This window comes from Eulemur rufifrons, chromosome 18 (assembly GCF_041146395.1).
Source record: "Eulemur rufifrons isolate Redbay chromosome 18, OSU_ERuf_1, whole genome shotgun sequence".
NCBI lineage: Eukaryota > Metazoa > Chordata > Mammalia > Primates > Lemuridae > Eulemur > Eulemur rufifrons.
In genome coordinates, this window is record NC_091000.1 from 49,391,154 (window position 1) to 49,410,975 (window position 19,822).

A 19,822-nucleotide genomic window follows, 5' to 3' on the forward strand; every position below is an offset into this window, starting at 1 on the left:
AGTCTTTCCTTTCTAGTATAAGTTTGAAGGGGGATCAGATTATGGCCCCCCAAATATGCTATGTTAGCATAAGTACTATTGTTAGATCCGGTTCCCCTTGGCATCAGGAACAGAGAGGCAGAGTCATTGAGGCTGCAAAAAGGCAAAGGAGTTTATTGGCTAGCCCCAGCTAGGGTCCAAATTCCAGAGCACCAAGGCAGTGGCCTCTCCATGAACTAGGACCCTGCCCTGGGGTAAAGGTTAAGCTTTTATACTTTTCTGTATGCTAGTTTTCACACGACACGTTAGTCTGCACACGACACGTTAGTCTGCTCTTCATCCCCCTTTAGTTTATTTGTCCTTTTTTTTAGAAGTGGCTGATCGCGTTGGCTCCTGGTTTGTTGACTCTAAGCTTCGGGCTTTTCGCGCTGGCGCCAGTTGTAGTTAACGTCATCCAGGGGAAGAGGAGGGTCTCCGACAGGGAGGGGGGCTGTTGTTGCATACCTTCTAGTTTTTGGTTACAAGTGATACTGGGAACACACGCCCTGCACAAGCCGTTCATGCGCTGATCATGTCTTGCTCTTCTTATCTACTTGGTTGGTTGGAGGGCCCCTGGACTCTCCAGCCCTTTATCAGGAAGTAACTTGCGGTTACCTCCCCGGGGCTTTGTTTTCCTTTACTTTAGTGAAGCCTCCCATGGCTCCACTTACGCTAAGCACCAAGCCAGCAAGCCATATATACAGAAGCAGAACTAGGCTTCTCACATCCAGGAAGCCTAGCCTATCATGGAGTTACCTTTGCTCTTATCCCTGTTTTTCATTCTGATTAACTATATTTATCAAACAACTAAATGCAAGCATAGTCACAGAAGCGAATAGCATCAGTTAGAATCAAAGAGAGCACACATTTTCCTACTATTAATTCCTGTTCTTCACTATTTTGAGCTATTTTTGAGGAAGAACTCTCTGCCCCTCCCCCTTCTGCTTAAAAGCAAGGTATAAATTTCCCTTTGTAAAGATGACATTAATTTCCATTTGTAAATGTGTTCCATTCTCCCATCTTTGGTGGTTAAGAATCATTCTCCTCTTCCTGGTATGGGAAACTAATCTGCATAACAATCCTTATCTGCCATGTATTTCTAGTCACCTTTCCACAATCTACCACCCCTAGGAGCCCACTCCTCCACCCCTTTTCCTTTGTCTAGTCACTTCATCAGAATTCATCACCTTTTGTTAAAATGGTATATAAGCCTCCAAGTCTAACCACTTCCTTGGGGCTTTCACTTCTTTTCTGTGAGGCTCCTACACATGTAAAAATATTAATAAAATTTGTATGACTTTTTTCCTGTTAATCTGTCTTTCGTCAGTTTAATTTGCAGGTGCCCATTACAGAACTTAAGAGGAGAGAAGGAGAAATTTTTTTTCTCCCCTACAGATTCTAGGAGTAATTCCTAAGTAAGAATTTTTGCTTTCTCATAGTCGATTCACACTAAAGCTTTATGCCATTCATTTAGTCATTATTTACTCATTAAAAAATGCACATTGATCAATGACTTTCTGCCTGGCACTATGCTGAGGGACTAGATACAAAATTTAAGAAGAAATGGCCCTTGCCCTTGAGAAGTGAAGGGCAAGAGTGAAAGAGATATATAAATACATAAGTGGCCCAAGGGAGGGGGAAGTATTTCTATGTGGGGGTAAAAGAAAGCCTTCATGGAGGAGAAAGCCCTTACTTAGATCAAGCTCAAAGATGACTGGATATTTCCCAAGTTGGTAGGACCAGATGGGAGAAGGGGTGCCTTCTAGGCATAGGGAGCCATGCTTGGTGTGCTTGCAGCTGAGGAGCTACAAATAGCTTAGCTTCCTTTATCCTTTACATAAGTAAGAAATCGTGTAGCCTGGTGTTTAAGAGTATGGAGCCTGAGGCCTGGATCAAATCTCATCTCCTCCACTGCTTATCCCTTGGTGGGGTCATTTCACCTGTTGGGCGTTCAGCAAAATGGAGATAATTAATAAATACACTTATATCATAAGATTGGTGTAAGAATTAGGTGAATCAAGGCATTTAGAACTATTGCTGGTACTATAAAGTATTAGCTATTATTTATATATTTATTTTCATTTTATCTATTTTGGACATTTATATAAATATAATCATACTATTTATAATTTTCTGAGACCTTTCTAAATCAATATTTTGTTTTTGAAATGCATCCATATTGAGGCATATATCTATAGTTTATTAATTTCCTTTCCTAGTTAACACATCATGCATGCCTGCCTTATCTCTTTAAGGTGATTACGAACTTTGGAGAGCAAGCACCATGTTTTCTATATTCCCTACTCTAAAGGAGTTCTTGGTGGCATTTGTGATTTGTTCTGTGAGATTCTTAGCTGTGGTTTGAAGGTATCTAAATTGGAGAAGAAGAGACTGAGAGGAACTTCCTATTTGAAGGTTTCTAAATTGGAGGAGAGGAGACTGAGAGGAACTTCCTAAGGGTGATTGAGATTCTGTAGAGAGCATGATGACTGCTCATTCTCTATCCCCACCAAGGCTTTGAGCAGAGAAATGCCCTATGCTGCCCTGCGAGGGATTTAGCTGGATAATTATATATGGGTATTTACTGTGCCCTACACACTGTGTCAATTCCTTCATATGAATTATCCTATTTAATCCTCAAAACAAGCCAGATGAATAAGTGTATTAGTTTACTAAGCCTGCCATAACAACATACCACAAACTGGGTGGCCAACAACAGAGATTTATTGCATCACAGTTCTAGAGGCTGGAAGTCCAAGATCAAGGTGTTGGCAGGACTGGTTCCTTCTGAGGGATGTGAGGGAGAAACCGTTCCAGGCTTTTCCCCTAGCTTCTGGTGGTTTAGTGGCAATCTTTGATGTCCTGTGGCTTGTAGATCTCTGCCTTCATCTTAATATGGTGTTCTCCATGTGTGTGTCTTTGTCTAAGTCTCCCCTTTTTATGAAGAAACCAGTCATATTAGATTAAGAACCCACCCTACTCCACTATGGTATAAGCTCATCTTAACTAATTTTATCTTCAATGATCCTATTTCCAAATAAGATCACATTCTGAGGTGCTAGGAGTTAGGACTTCGACATATGAATTTTGATGAGGGACACCATTCCACCCATTTAAAGATTAGAAAATAAGCCTAGAATGGTTATCTTAACTTACTGAAGTGGAATGGCTGGGTCCCAGGTTCCGTGGTAATCTGGTGCTTCCAAGGTGGGGAGGAGGGATGTGGTACAGATCCCCAGGAGTCTGGGCTGCTACAGTGGCCCAGATTGTCCATGGCCACTCCCAAAAGCTATCTAGACAAGAGGTAATGAAGTGAGCTCCCAGGTGGTCAGATCTACCACTCATTAGCTATGTGGTCTTAGGAAAGTTATTCAAGCTCTCAGAGCCCCCATTGCTTTATCTGTAAAATGGGATGATAGGACGAAGTTGTGAAGATTAAAGGACACAGGACAATGTAGTGGTGATCAAAATTGACACCCATCCTCTCATCCCAACCACACAAAATGGAGCTCTAGTACACAGGTTCCCTACATTTGGGCCCTTTTTAAATAATTTGATTTTCTCTAATTAAGTGCAACCCTTGACCAGAAAAACATCATTCGAGTGGCGATCAGGGTAAGGGGTGATAGAAGGGTCAGAAAGGAGGGATGCAAAGGAGAGCAAGAGACATGGACAGCTCCAGCTGTCTGCCGCTCAACACTTCTCAAGGGGGGCCGATATTGGCATTTGGGGCTGGACAGTTCTTCCTTTGAGCCACTGTCACATGCATTGTAGGAAGTTTGCCATCCCTGGCCCCTGGGCACCAAGACAATAACCCCCAGTCATTGTGCAACCCAAAACACCCCACACATTTCCAGGCTCTCCCCCTAAAGATGGTTCCAGCCCTGGTTGAGATTGAGTAGAGATCCCAGCAGGACTCAGGCTTTACACCGTCTTTGGGAACCCCCATAACTACCAGTGCAGGGATATACCTACTACTGGTGCTCAACTGGCCCTTAGTGACTGATTCTTGAATTCCTCTAGGGTGATCCTTTCTCACTGCTGGACTTCTCCAGCACCGTTATCCATACTCTCCTCTGGGAGAAACTGATGCAATTTCAGGGGTTCAGTTACAGAAGAAGGGGACAGTTTCTCAGCTTACAGGGTAGCACTGGGAGTCTCTTCAAAAATCCCCGCAGTAAATAAAGTGGCAAAAATAAATGCCTTAAGTCAACAGCTCCTCCCTGTCATCTCTATTTGAATTTTCTAACCTTCTGACTGCCTGAGAGATCAACACAAAGGAAAGATCTGGGAAACCCCCAAATGAAGTGTCAGTCCCACTGAGAGAGATTCGTGTTTGCACAGCCATCCAGAATTCAGCACACTTTGCATATCTCAATATGGTGATGCCAGCCACTGGTACTCACGTGGGAGCCCCATGGTTACTCCTGTAGGGAGGAGCCGCTTTTTGAATTTCATTTTCTTCTTTTTCCTTTAATGACAAAATCTGAAGTATCGGGCTGAGTAAATATTGTGAAATGGAAGTTGTCTGACCCAAACCAGTTATCTATTCATTGACTATAGATTTAATTGAGCCACTGAAAGCCTAGATCTATGTTACATTTGGTTTAAACGTTGCAAAGTTTCCAATCCTCAAATGCAAGAGGTTTGCAAAAAAGCAAAATGCAACTATTACTGAGTGAAATGAAAACTCTCCTCCAAATGCCTGCTTTGGTTTAACAGAGTGGCTTGCTCTACTTTCAGATAAATTGTCATTGAAGCAAAACCAAGATATGAGAAATGTGAACTCCCTCTCTTTCAACACTACCCATTGTGTTCAAATTCATAAGCAAGAAAGTTAAGAGCCCACCTTCCTCCCTGAGAAAATATGAAAGTTGTCGCTTTGAAACAGAATTCATTGCACTTCAACTTTTGAGTGATATCTGTATTCAGAGCCAACCGGATCCACAGCCCCCTTCCAAAGAGTTTTTTTCTTCTCAGGGGTGAGAATTACCCCACCTGGGATTCACTCTTTAAAAGGCTCAAGAAGCCTATTCATATGAATGAAACTGCTCTCTTCGGGGCAGATGCGGAAGCTGCCCTCCCCGGGGCTTGGGCAACCCGAGGAAGGGAAACCACCTCCGTCGGTGCTAGTGTGGCTGCTGGCACTGCTGGGGCTGCACCTACTGTCTGCACTTCTGTCCTCAAAATGCAGTTTCTGGATGCTGAGGAGCTCCAGGTCGATGAAGAGGATGATGTTTTTGGTGAAGGTAAACTCATCTTTCCGTCAGGAGCCGTTCCGATCTGCTTTGCTTTGTTTTGACAGTACTAGAAACGTATGCCTGGCCTGGGCAAAACTTGAGTGTTTTGAAATGAGGAAAGTGAAACATCCTGAATGAGATAGTGGCTGCCGGTATCAATTTAGGCACCGAAGGAATGCGGTGGGGCAAGGGGTGGGAAAGGGAGTTGCATGGTTCCTCCAAATAGTTTTTTTTTAAGTCATGACTAGATGAAGGCTTAGTTTAGGTAGGAAAATGATAGGAGGTCTTTCTCCTTGTCCCTCTTCTGTGCTATCTCCTGTCTTAACACCTTAAGGGAAGCCTGTCATAGTGCTTTGCACACAGCAGGGCTGCTAGGGTGGGCGTGGGACCAAATGGACCAGGAAGGGTTCTCCGTGGGACCATATTGCTATAATCTGCACTTCGAGTCTCTCCTTCTTCTCCCTCTCTCTCTCTCTCTCACTCCTCATCACACTTATCTGACACCCTAAATCTCCATTCCCCTTTCCCTTTCCCTTTCTCCCAGGAAGGGATGCTGCAGCCCTGGCACCCCTTAGTTTTCCACACTCACTTCACTGCTCTTCCCTGAGTTGACCTGTGCGGTGGGATTTGACTGTCCAGGTTGCAATTTGAAATGACTCATCTAGTAATTGTCAGATGTCTTGTTCATAAGCTGCCTATGAGACCAGGCCATAGGCAAGAGCTGTTACAGCATGTGGAACTGCCCAAAGAAATGGGAATCTGGACTCAAGGACCTCAGGAATTTGGTTATCTTCCATAGGAAACTATGTCTAGTAATTTAAAAAAAACTCTATCAAGTAATTTTTTAAAGGAGCAGTAGTAAGGAGTGTGTGTGTGTGTGTGTGTGTGTGTGATTACCCAGGTAATTTAATTTGTTGAAAAAAAAATGAAGGGATATCACATAATAAGAATCCCTTGTAACTGAGTCATCTAGGATGTAACCACTGTTAATGTCTTGATGTCTGTTTTTCCACTATTTTGTGCTACCCACAGAAATATTTAAAATAATAGTTTGGATTTTTATCACTTTTTTTTTTTTTTTTTTTTTTTTGAGGCAGAGTCTCGCTTTGTTGCCGGGGCTAGAGTTTATCACAACTTTAATCAGTCTGAAGAATATCTCCTTGAGCTCCTCTGCTGTTTACCAAATTACCAAGCTGTTGCTTTAGTTTGATGATGGTAGGCATTTAGAGCCACCATTACTTTGAAGTTTGATCTTGGGCCTCATTTTTCAATTTTCATATCTACTTGAAGATGTTTTCTCTGGTTATACCTCCTTAGATACTAACTCCCTTTAGGATTTGAAAAATGTTCACAACTATGAAGATAAGCCTAGACTAGACAATTTGGTAATTATTTACCCACCCCTCTCTCCAGGAATGACATTCCAACATGCCCAGCCCACATTTCTTTGCTCAAAGGTATTTTCCTCTTTGACGTCCAGCTATGGTGCCAAGAGCGCCATCTACAGACTGACACACTGCATTCTGGAAAGTGTGTGGCCCCACCCTGAAGAGAAGAGTTAAGACAAAGCAGGGCTGGATGAACCTCTAGGGTCTCTCTCCTGAGCTTTCATGATAATCAACGTGATTATTTTAACCTCAGTAACCATGGTGCAGAGTCAAGCTGGGAATCAGACAAGATTCAGATTCAAATTTTGCTCCTGCTTCGTACTACCTGTGCAACATGACTTTGGTCTCCTCAATGGTGAAATGGGACAGTGACACCTATTGGGTTGTACAGCTTATCTTCCTAGTGGATTCATCATATTTACATCTCACTTCAATGTGATATGCTTTATCCTTTCCAAACTGATCGTCTCACTTAATTTAATGTCCAAAGATTAAAGAGAAAACCCTTGCAAGGCCAGCATCCAGTGTGTTTTTGTTCAGTTTCCAGAGTGATGGCTTATGTTTGACAAGTTATGTGAAAGCTTGTCCAGGTGGTGCCTCATTTTAAGCAAGCTCTGTGCAGGGTAAAAGTCAAGACCTTCAGCTCTGGAGTTGCACTGTCTGGGGTCTGCCAATTAATTCCCTTTGCGACCTTAAGCAGGTTACTTAATCTCTCTAAGCCTCGGTTTACTCACCTATAAAATGGAGTATAAACCTCACAGGACTGTGTGCAGATTAAATGTTGTCACAGGGAAATGGTTTAGAATAGTGCCTAAAACATGCTCAGTGATCAATAGATACTAATTCCTACTGTGTTTTTACAAAACTGGGTTTATGAGATAGTGACCTTTTTCCTACATCTGTTTAACCTAGTAGATTCAAAATAGGACTTATTTATAGAACTTCAGTTTATGAATAACTTTTCAGAGGTTTTATATGGTGGCAACAGCACCAGACAAGCTGTTAGGAGCCTGGCTGGTAGCCTTGCCTCTGCTGTTATATAGCCTGAGGATCCTGGGCAAGTCATTTAACCTCTTTGAGCCTCATTCTTTGTCTGAAACAAGATAGTTGATTACACATTCTCTGAAGTCTTATTCTTAAAAACCCCAGCATTCTACTACTTAGGCTTTTCTGCATAGTGACATATATCTACCTAGAAAAATCCATGCTTGTTCTAGGTTTCATCTGTGCTTTCAGCCCATTAACATGCCTAAGAAACAGAAAGCTTTTGGTACAATGAGTTTCCTCTAACATAAAGAGAGAGGAAAATGCCCAAAAGCTTATTATTAAGGCAACTATATTTCCTTGCAATGGACACAGTTTTAAAGGTCCTTTTTCTCCTAGAGGAATGCATATTTAGAATGCAGGTTCATTTCATTAAAAGTATATATAAATCCATTTAGATATATGGACCACATAAAGATCTGGGAAGAAAACAAAATGAGTCATACTCTCAATGTATTTCTTTAACTGTCTTTCTGAGATCCTGTTTGTTTCAGCTATTGTTTTCTGTGGTTAAGGAAAATGTTAAGGTTCATAGAACTAAGAAGCATTGTGTGTAACTTTGCTCTTGTTCTAGAGTAGGGTTGCATTTGGTTAGAGAGAGAGAGAGAGAGAGAAGGGGGGGAGAGAGAGAAACAGTCATCCACCCACATACCACAAACCCCAATATTTATTCTCTCTCTCTCTCTCTCACAGATACACAGCCAAAGTTTGCTTTGCAAACAACATCAACAACATTGTCATGTTATTCAGAAAATGATTACTATAAAGTAGACTTAATCTTTCCTGGGAAAATGATTGATTCGATTATCAAAGTATTGAAAAATCAGTAGTTAGAATTAGAAGCTCTTTTCCCAGTGTTGTTTAAAACCTATCAAATTTAAGAGCTTTCAACTGTTTTGTCACTGTGCAATCTTGACAGCTAGTCTGGTGAATGTTAGTGGAAATAACTGGATGGGTAATAATGGTAATGATAACCATAACAATTATGACGATGATGGTGATGATAATTGAAAAAAGAAAAAAAGAAAGGCCATCCACAGTATAGATCCTTAACCTGCTGTCAAGAATAGAACAGAATTCATGTGCGGGAAGAAACAATTCACCAGGTGGTGGTCAGTCAGTATTTTAGCAGCCAAAATTATTCCTTGGCACATGTTAAAACTGCAATCGCTTCTTTCCTTAGAAACATGCCCTCACTGCCTCCATTTTCAGCACTGCTTGGTAACCTGTTGTCAAGTGCAATGATTAGAATAATAAAACACCGTGAGTTCACAGTGTGTGTGCAAAGTATTTCTCAGGCTTTTATATTCCCTGGACACTTACATGCCTTTTAAGATCTCACTTAACGACCACAAGAAACTGCAAAGCTTTTGCCAGATCTTTGCACGACCCCCAGAGCTGGCACAGTGTGGCTCAGCATGAGAATGCTTCTATCCTAGATGACTATATCTAGGAAAGTTGTTTCCACCTTCCCAAAGGAGAGGAATTCTCCCAGATGGAGATGAACTGGCAAAAGGAAGTCCACTCAAGCATTAGCTGCCTGTTGCTCTTCAAGAGACCAACTGGTTGGAAAATATGCCACTCACTTTTGAACCCAACCTCTCTCCTTTCCCCAGGCCAAGTAAGTTAGCACTTTTTCCCTTTCAAAGGGAACTTCAGCTCAGAGTGAGCAAAAAGATTGCAATACGCTTATTTTAAAAAATGTAATTAGGATAGATGCCTACTTTTTGTCTTTTAATATAGATTGTTCACAAAACCAAGGTAAACATTTTATTTAAAAAATAAGTAAATAATTATGCAATCTGTTGTAAGCTGGTATATTTTGATACTGTTTCCTGAATTATATTTGCCCCTTCCAAAATTAAAAGAAAAAAGAAGAGAGAAAGGAAGGAAAAGAGATGAAATTAAGATTATGTACAAAACAAATAAATACTGGAAGTTCAGACTGGTTAAGTCAGACCCTCCATGGAAAAAGTAAGAGAAATAGAACATAAAAGTTTATGAGCCTTGGCTAGAAAGAGTTGGAGCCTTTGTTTTATTGGTTATGCCACATTTTATATCACATAAATAAATGCAAGCATTTTTATTTAACTATGTTGAATCTTTCTCCAAAAATTATCTGGGGTTCTCAAGTGAACCCAAGTAATGGGATTGCAAAAAGGGCAGGAAGAAGCTGGCCTGGTTTCCCAGGTTGAAAAGAATTGCTCACTCTTTGCTTTCACGATTTGCCAAGGTTGTTTGGATCAATTTCCACCCCTGGATTCCTGGATAAATGCTTTGGTTGGAAGTCATTTTCCCTCCTTTATTTGTCACAGGGTCTGGAGCAGACACAGACCTCCCCACAGTAATTCATGCCTGTGTGACCTCTGCCTTGGATTACTGTGAAACATTCTCTTCCCATAGATGTCTAGGAAGCTTTCTTTGGCTGGTGCCAAAGAGATGGTGTCATTTCAGGGGCACAAACTAAAATAGCACATTGCACTAAAGCTATGCAGGCCGTCTCACCAACCCACCCCTCTGATTTATGGCCTCTAGTGACCTCAGAGTAACCTACTTAGAGCAAGCCAATGCCAAAAGGGGCCCAATATCACAAGTAAAACATTTTAAATGTTTATTTTAATATCGCTATGAGCAGGCAGTAAAGTCTTAACTTTTTAGGAATAGTGTAAGACATACTAGAGTGTTTCTTCTATAGGACTTAAGCTGAAAACTAAAAGTATATGCATACCCATTGTATGTGTAGCATTTTTTTTTTTAAAAAGAAATACATAGTTGTACACTGAAATATATTGGGAATATTGCCCTCCCTCCCCCCCATGATAGAAGTCACTTCACTTACTCAAGCCAATGTATTTATTAAAGAGATGTGATTTATCCAGTTAACTAAGCCTCATGTATTTTACTGTGCTAAGCAAATGTCAGCTTCTTCAACTTCTCATTTATTTTTGGATAGCTAAATTTTGTTTATCAACTCTTTGCCAAAAGCTTTGATGTTTAACTAAGTTGTTTAAAATTAAGTTGATTGCAGAAAAGATTTTTAAAATGGAAAAGGTATTAGTTGAGCCAAATTCAAGTGACTGTTTCAAGTCTTAGAAGGACAGAGAAAAGTGGGAGAGAAAGATGAAGAACTAGTGAATGGTCCTAGCATTCACTAGGAGAGAAGAAAATGAAACCAGAAGTGCAGGTGCTGGTGGGATATTAAACACTCTTGTACTTCCCTGACTTTCAGTATGTTCCAGGCTGTATCAGGTGCTGGTTTCTGGGGAGCCTGGAATGTGGATGTGCTTGGCTGACTACGATGGTGTCTTAGTCCATTTTGCATTTCTGTAAAGGAATACCTGAAGCTGAGTAATTTATAAAGAAAAGAGATTTATTTGGCTCACAGTTCTGCAGACTGTACAAGAAGCATGGTGCTGGCATCTGCTTCTGGTGACGGCTTCAGGGAGCTTCCAATTGTGCTGGAAGGCAAAGGAAGAGCAGGCGTGTCACATGGCAGGAAAGGCAGCAAGAGAGAGCCCATGTTCTTTTAAACAAGCAGCTCTCGCGTGAACCAGTAAAGCGAGAACTCACTCCTTACCTCAGGAAGGGCACCAAGCCCTTCATAAGGGATCCACCCCCATGACCCAAACACTTCCCACTAGGCCCTAGCTCCGTCATTGGGAATAAGACTTTAACGTGAGATTTGGAGGGGACAAATACCTAAACTATATCAGAGGGTGATGATTCCATAGCATCTGCACACCTCAGAATGAAGGAGGGATGCATCGAAACTTGAACTGTTCGATCCTTGTTGCTAGACAAATCAGGTCATGCAAACTGAAAAACCACTTCACTTTGTGCCCGTCGAGGAAAAAAGAACAAACTATCTGATCCTTTTCAGATCTTTCTTTCTTTCTTTCTTCCTTTCTTTCTTTCTTTCTTCTTCTTTTTTTTTTTTTCTTGAGACAGAGTCTCTCTCTGTCACTTGGGCTAGAATGCAGTGGCGTCAGCCTAGCTCACAGCAACCTCAAACTCCTGGGCTCAAGCAATCCTGCCTCAGCCTCCGGAGAAGCTAGGACTACAGATGCGTGCCGCCACGCCCGACTAATTTTTTCTATGTTTTATAGAGATGGGGTCTCGCTCTTGCTCAGGCTCAGGTCAGGTCTCGAACTCCTGACCAAGCGATCCTCCTACCTCGGCCTCCCAGAGTGCTAGGATTACAGGTGTGAGCCACTGCACCTGGCCCCTTTTGAGATATTTTTGAAAGGAAGGTTTTGACCTATGCTGGGATAGCAATCAAAAGGAGGGTGTAAGGTCCAGTTTTACTATAGAAGGCAAATTAATAATAATTTATATCATCATCATCATTGTTCTTTCATATGTGGACTTTCTATATCTTAAACTTTTTAATGCCTCAATTTGTTTAACAAACGCTTCAGGCAGAAGATACTTAAGGAGACAATGATGGGTACAAGGTAAAAATCTTGGACTTTAAAATATAAATGTGAGGAAAATGTGAGCTTTTCAGAGAGGGCAAGGTGCCTCCTTTCCCAATTGAAAAAGAGAGAAGACACTTGTTTCAAGCTTTGTAAGGATTTTCATTAATACAGAACCCACTAAACAGAGAAAAGATCCTAAAGGTATTTCATCTTCTGCTGTATTATAGGTTTAGCCCTAAAAAACAATCATTTCTAAGAAAAATAAAGAGAAGAAATACGTTACTACCTTTTACAAAGTGATGGAGTTATAGTGCCACCTTTTCACTGCAAATTTTTTCTTCCTGTCTTTGGCTTATTGGGAGTTAGAAGTTTAAGTATTTATACTGCACAACTCAAACAGCAACAGGGGAAGACCAGCTGGTCCCTTCTCATTCTTATCTTCACTCTAAACTGTTCATTCAGTGTAAGTGGTGATGAGCTAATAAACAAGAAGAAAATAACTTGCCTTTTGGATCGCAAGTTGAGTCAGCTGGCTGAGCTGTTGAATATCATTTTTTTATTTTCTATAAATTAGCCTTCGGAAATCTCTGAGAAGGAATAAATATGAAAACATTTTCTATGATGGGATTTTTCTTTCTATTTATAACAGCACAATGCGCTGACAGAATGATATTTTTAAAATACACCAAAGATTCAAATAAGCAGATATGATTTGTGGAAGATCCTCTCAACTGCCTTCAGATAAACCACATGACTGAAATATTAGGAAAAGCGAACTCTTCTCCTTCAACTTCGGATTTACATGCTGAAGGGTACCAAGGATGTCATTGGGGTAGGATGCCTCAGGCCCCTATTAATCTCCATTAGCATCTCTAAAAATTGAAAAATACATTAAAATTTTAAATCTTTTTTTTTTTTTCTTTTTTTTTTTTTTGGAGACAGAGTCTCGCTCTGTTGCCTAGGCTGGAGTGCTGTGGCATCAGCCTAGCTCACAGCAACCTCAAACTCCTGGGCTTAAGCAATCTTTCTGCCTCAGCCTCCCGAGTAGCTGGGACTACAGGCATTCACCACCATGCCCAGCTAATTTTTTCTATATATATTTTTAGCTGTCCAGATAATTTCTTTCTATATTTAGTAGAGACAGGGTCTCGAACCCCTGAACTCAAACAATCCACCCGCCTCGGCCTCCCAAGTGCTAGGATTACAGGTGTGAGCCACCACGCCCGGCCTAAAATTTTCAATCTTAATATAAAGCATAGTAAACAGCTTTTTTATAGAAAACATTACTATTTTGAGTGATCTGCACTGTACAATCTGAATAAAAAATCACATGCTTGCTCTGCAAACAGCTTCCAGAAGAGGACCGGACCCCTTTCCCAACCATATTGCTATACTAAGTATTTTGCATACGAAAATTCTGAAGCCACTGTTGTTTTCAAATCTTTGATTTTTTATTATTCAGATTTCCAAACTGGGGGAAATTAGTATATTTGCCATAGAATGAGCAAAATATCTGAACTCAAAAGACATAGTTCAACTTACTAGTTGTTTGGGCAAATTGTCTAAGCTCTCAGAAGATTCAATTTCCTTTTTTCACATGGGGTTGATGATAATGATGGTGGTGATGATTGTGGTGGTGGTAATATTGGTGACAATAATAATGGTTGTGGTGGTGGTGGCAGGTAATGGTGATGATGCTGATGATGATGATGGTGATGGTGGTGGTGGTAATGGTGGTGATAATAGTAGTGGTAGTGATAGTGATGATGATGATAATGACAATGATAATGGTGGTGATGGTGATGATGACAATGATAATAATGATGATGGTGGTAGTGGTGGTGTGAGTGATGATGGTGGTGAAAGTAGTGGTGGAGGTGATGGTGATGATGATGATGATGACGACTGTCCACTCAAAAAATTGCTGAAGTTAAAGGAGATAATGTATGAGATAATTGAAAATCATAAGGGCTTACTACATAAATGTCAGTTATTATTTAACTGTGATTTTCTCAGCTGTCCCAGCCTCCCAAATCTATACATTTCCCCCCTTCTACTCCTGGCATTAATCACAAACCAAGCAGGGTTGGCTTAATTAAAGACACAAGCTGATTAGAGCAGAGCTATTGAGACTGCTCACTTGAAATGCTTTCCTGGGAATATAGGGGTACCACTGGCTCATGAGTTAGCACGGCTTGTAGCTATCTGATCTCCACCATGTGAGCAAGGCAGGGCTCAGAATCACCCCACTGCTTGACCCAGAATAAGTACATGATTTCTTACCTGTGATCTGTTGCTTTAATCAATCTGGCCAGTCTCCACCTGATTCTTTGGGTATCAAAGAGCAACACATGCCATGGCAGGTTTCTTGGGGAGAAAGGCATTTCTTGCCTTGTCCAGAAATGCTAAAGGTGAAGAATCATATCTCTAATAGTTTCTTTACACAGTACCTATTTCCTGGGTAAATATTTACTGGTGGTAAACACATCACATCCCCCATCACCACTTTACAGAGTTCTTTAGAAAAGATACTCTGATAAAGGCTGAACTTTCTGTATTTGTTAAAACAGTTCTAATTTAAAGACAGCACCCACAGAAAACTTTAATTGTATATATAGTTACAGTATTTTAGGACAGTAATTGAGATTTTAAATGAAGCCTCTACAATGTCCCCTTAGTGGTGTTTTGTTTTTGTTTTGACTTCCATTGCTTTTTAAATATTTTCAGTGGTAAAAGCCTCCTGAAGGGAAGCATAATTTATATGTATTTGAGTGTAAATATATCAATTTCATAAAAAATGTATAGGAGGACAAACATTAGCTCAGTTGCTTAATAATACTACTAAATGGGGCAGAGAAAAAGTGAATCAATCACACCTCTGTGAGCTAATCAACACATATTTATTGAGCACCACTCGGAGGAGTTACAACCAGGGCACATCACTTGTCAGTTAGGCTGGAATTGGTACCAGCTGTAGCAGGGTAGACCAGAAATGGATCCACCCAAATCCTCCCCACTCCTGGAAAGACAACTGATAACGAGTCAGAAACATGGTCTTCTGTATGTGAAAAGACAGCACATCTTGTCATTTACAACATGGATTACAATGCAGAAGACAGAGAAAAGCTCTGTGAGTCTTTCAAACATTGATTATATATGCCCAGAAAGACATGCTCTTATGACCCACCAGGTACTGCTGAGAACTGCACACAGTGAGTCGTTGGCCCTCACACCATTCTTGGTCTAGGCGGAGGTTGGCAAGCCATGGTCTGCAGGCCAGATCCAGCCCAGTGCCTGTGTTTATACAGCCTGCAAGATAAGAATGGTATTTACAGAGGACGATTTGCAATAGATTTGGTGATGGGGATCACCAACCTTGAATTCCAATTAAGCAAAATGTTATTCCAAAGAAAAAGAACTACATTCTTTTCCTTACTAGATTACTTTTTAAAAAGTACTCAATTATTATATTTTGAATTCTGTCAATTAAAAAAAGATGTGAAATTTTGTTTTCTCTCTTGTTACATGTATTAACATAAATTCCTCATTTTATCCTCTCCGCCAATGAAGCCTAAAATATTTACTATCTGGCTTTTTACAGAAAAAGCCTGTCAACCCCTGGTCTAGGTCATCAACTTGCAAATCTTAGGGTCACTGAGAGTTTTTTTACCATCTCTTCTTCTAGCCCTTCCCCTTTTCATGTCTGCTGGGAGGGTCTTACCATTATTAAATCTCAATGTAAGAAGGGACGTATCCCCTGTTATGGTTATTTTAATACTCTTTTAAAGGGACTATATGTCATCCCCTTACATTGCTCTGTGATACCAGTTGGAAGGATGATGAAAAATCAGTGGTCTAAGATGGAATGAAGGCAACATGCTGTAAAAGGAGAAACAAAGTAGGACTATGGATCTAATCTCCCAGCCCAACAATAAATCCAGTGAAAAAACATAGCACGCAGGAAGTGGCCAGGGTCCTACTCATTTATACCTCTGCATCATTTCAAGGGATTCCTTTCCCCATTTGACTCTTTGGGTTTACACATCTCTAAGATCTGAAGCACTTAGACCTACTCCTAATGAATGACTGATAGGTAAACATGACTCAAAGCTATCTTCTGGACTTTTCCACACACACAAGTCCCCCAGTTCACCAAGAAGTGATGGTGCCAGGTCTCGGGAAGAACTACATTACCTTTATGGTAGGAGATTATACGGGATTAGCAGAGCTTTGATCATCCCCAAAACTGCTGGCTCTTGCCCACTGCATCTATAAGGCAGATCAGCATGTGTCTGCTCAGCCTGCATGTTAATTTGAGAACAAGGAAGGCTTTTCAAAACAGACACAACAGGAGAGATCTAAAAACACTGCCACACATACCCACACACATTTGGAGGGGCCACTTGGCTCCTGGCTGCTAACCATTAGAAGCAGCAGGAATGTTTAGTCCTATTAGGCATCTCTGAGCAGTTCTAACTTGCTGTGGGGGAAAAATCTTGCTATGAGAAAGAGTTAGGAAACTCTTGTGCACTGTTGGTAGGAATGTAAAATGGTACAGCCACTATAGAAAACAGTATGGCAGCTCCTCAAAAAATTAAAAATAGAATTACCATATGATCCAGCAATTCCACTTCTGGATATATACCAAAAAAATTAAAAGCAGAGTCTTCGCTGGGCACAATGGCTCACACCTGTAATCCTAGCACTCTGGGAGGCCAAGGTGGGAGGATCATTTGAGGCTAGGAGTTTGAGACCAGCCTGAGCAAGAGCAAGATCTTGTCTCTACAAACAATAGAAAAATTAGCTGGGAGTGGTGGTATGTGCCTTTAGTCCCAGCTACTTGAGAGGCTGAGGCAGGAGGATTGTTTGAGCCCAGGAGTTTGAGGTTGCTGTGAGCTAGGCTGACACCACTGCACACAAGCCCAGGCAACAGAGTGAGACCCTGTCTCAAAAAAAAAAAAAAAATCAGAGTCTTGAAAAGATACTTGCACACCACATTCATAGCAGCATTATTCACAATTGCCAAAAGGTAGAGTATCCATACAGAGAGGAATAGATATGCCAAGTATGGTACAGCATATACCTACAATAGGGTATTATTCAGCCTTAAAAAGGAAGGAAATTTTGACACATGCTACAGCATAGATGAACCTTGAGGACATCATGCTAAGTGAAATAAGTCACAAAAGATGAATACTGTATGAGTACACTTGTATGGGGTACCTAGAGTAGTCAAAGTCACAGAAACAATAAGTAGATGGTTGTTGCAGAGGGAGGGAGGGAATGAGGAGTTGTTTAATGGGCATGGAGTTTCAGTTTTGCAAAATGAAAGAGTTCTAGAGATTGGTTGCAGCACAATGTGAATGTACTTTACACCACTGAACTGTACACTTAAAAATGGTTAAGATGGTAAATTTTATGTTATCTATATTTTATCATAATTATTATCCATATGTCCACATTGGGGAAGAAAAAAGCTCAGAATGGATACACCAGAATACAAGAAAATACCAGGCAATTCCTGAAAGTCTGCAGAGCAGTTGCTTTTTTTGAGCCATGTAAATTTAACAGTAGGGAACTGAATTTCCACAAAAGATAGAAGTGATTCAGGGAAACTATCTCTGACCAAGACTGGGCATATCTGACACCATCTTAGAAAGATTGTTTTCTTCCTAACAGCAGGTGTGAGAGATAAGTATGGAATTCTTGCTACTAATTTCTGTCTAGTTGGGAATCAGTTTTAGGATCTCTGCATAAATGCTTTGAGATTAGCACTTACTGAAGCTTCTCTAGAGAGAAGTAGCATAATTAGAAGATGTGGTCCCCTTGGGAGCTTATGAAACATTTAGAGATATAAGATTTATTTTTCATTCATATCAAGAGTATCTATTGGAAGTCTACCATGTGCTAAATTCAGTTCTATTCTGGCTCTTGGGATACAGCAATGAATATAACAAAGTCCCAACCCTTGTGAAGTCATATTATAGTGGAGGGAGACAGAAAATAGACAAACATGTGAAAATACCGTGTGCCAGGTGGAGATAAGTGTTATGGAAAAAACTTAAGTGCAGGGTGAGAAGGATAGGGCATGGGGGTCAGGGAAGGCTTTACTGGCAAATGCCCAGAGGCTTGAAGGAAGTCAAGGTCTGACCGTATGGATGTCTGGGGAGAATGTTCCAGGAATAGCAAGGAGGCCCGTGTGTCCACAGCACAGTGTTTGCAGGGCAGAGTTGTAGAAGATGAGATCCAAGAGGGCTTTGAGGAAGTCAGCTCTTGTAAAGCATATAGGCCACCAAAAGGATTTGAGTTTTTACTCTATGTGAGATGGGGAGCCATTGGCCACAGTTGGGCAAAGTGATGGAATCTGATTTGCCTTATAAAAGGGTCATTCTGACTATTGTCTGGAAAAGAAAGATGGAGGCTAGAGTAGAAAGGCCAGGTAGGAGACCATTGCCATAATCCAGGGAGAGCAAATGGGACATTTACCTGGCCAGATACTGACTGAATATGGGGGGTACAGGGAAAAATAGGCAAGGATGATTCTAAGGCTTTGACCTAAGCGTCTGGAAGGATGACATTGCTCTTCACCGAGATGGGGAAGGCTCCCAGAGGAGCAAGCTGGGGTGCGGAGGGGGTTGCTGTGTTGGGGAATCAGGAGCCCAGTTCTGGACAGCAAAGTTTATTGCATACACATCAATAGTGCATGACTTAACAAAGTCCCGCTCTAAGTACCCGGGAACTCAGGAAATAACTGTTGAAATGTTGACTATAAAGCAGCATATACATAAGTGAAAATTATTCAAACATTTATCTCTAGCTTATGGGGATTGGGCTATATAACCTATATGGACTGTTCCGTAAGACCAGGAGTTCAGTAACGCAATACAAACTGTTTGGAACACTCTGGGGAAATTAAAGGAAAGATCAGAGGGGAAGGGCTGGAATAATCTGGGCGAGCCTCTCCGAGGTGAGTATTTTTCAGTGAAAGCTTGACATCCTTGGAGCAGTGTTAATATGATAAACATGATCGTGGAAACACATCGATAAATGCTCCATCTTCACATGCTTTTCTGCATTTGGTACTACACACACAAATTCCAATGCTTGCATTTCTGGGCCTTTTGCTCCAAGGCTGTACATTTATAGAATCTCAGCAGGAAGAGACCTTTTTGTCAATGACAAAAGAGACTTTTTGTCTATGCTCCCCACAGAAGGCAGGAGAGGAGTCAACCCCTTTGCTTAGCTCCCTCCCTTTCTCCCTTCCTGGAAGAGAATTATCAGTATTCATCAGTCACACACATATTTAACACTCAGGAGCTAGCAGGCAGCACATTCGCTTTTATTTTAGCTCAAATCCCACAAGCTATGTCTTCAATCACTTCTCTTTATTCTAATTCCAAGGAAAACTTGTTCTTCCTCCTGTAAGATAGTCCTTTGTATCCTCAAAAACCATTAAAAGAACATACTAACACACAGTAACTCTCCAAACACTGACATACCCAGCCTAATATTTGTATTCCACCAGGCACTCGAGTTGAATAATGTATCCACTGCCAACAAAAGGGCGAGTGAAGAGGCCCAAATGTCTGTGAATTAGAATATGAGATGCAGGGGCGTGCGGCCTACAGCTGTTGAACTTGAATTCCACTGTGAATGTGGCACCCAGGGCTGAGAGGCGCATCTCAAGAGAGGCCTGTGTACATTTGTTCTTCTG

At 41.0% G+C, this 19,822-nt stretch overlaps 1 protein-coding gene across 1 annotated transcript in view; it reads left to right on the top strand.

Annotated features, from left to right (window-relative positions):
* Positions 1-5,182: 5,182 nt before the first annotated feature.
* RIPOR2 (RHO family interacting cell polarization regulator 2) overlaps positions 5,183-19,822 on the top strand; it is a 104,938-nt gene continuing 90,298 nt past the window's right edge. Inside the window, exon 1 of the mRNA XM_069493028.1 lies at positions 5,183-5,267. Within this exon, the coding sequence (XP_069349129.1) occupies positions 5,207-5,267 (61 nt within the window). The 5' untranslated portion in view covers positions 5,183-5,206. The remainder of the gene's footprint in view (positions 5,268-19,822) is intronic.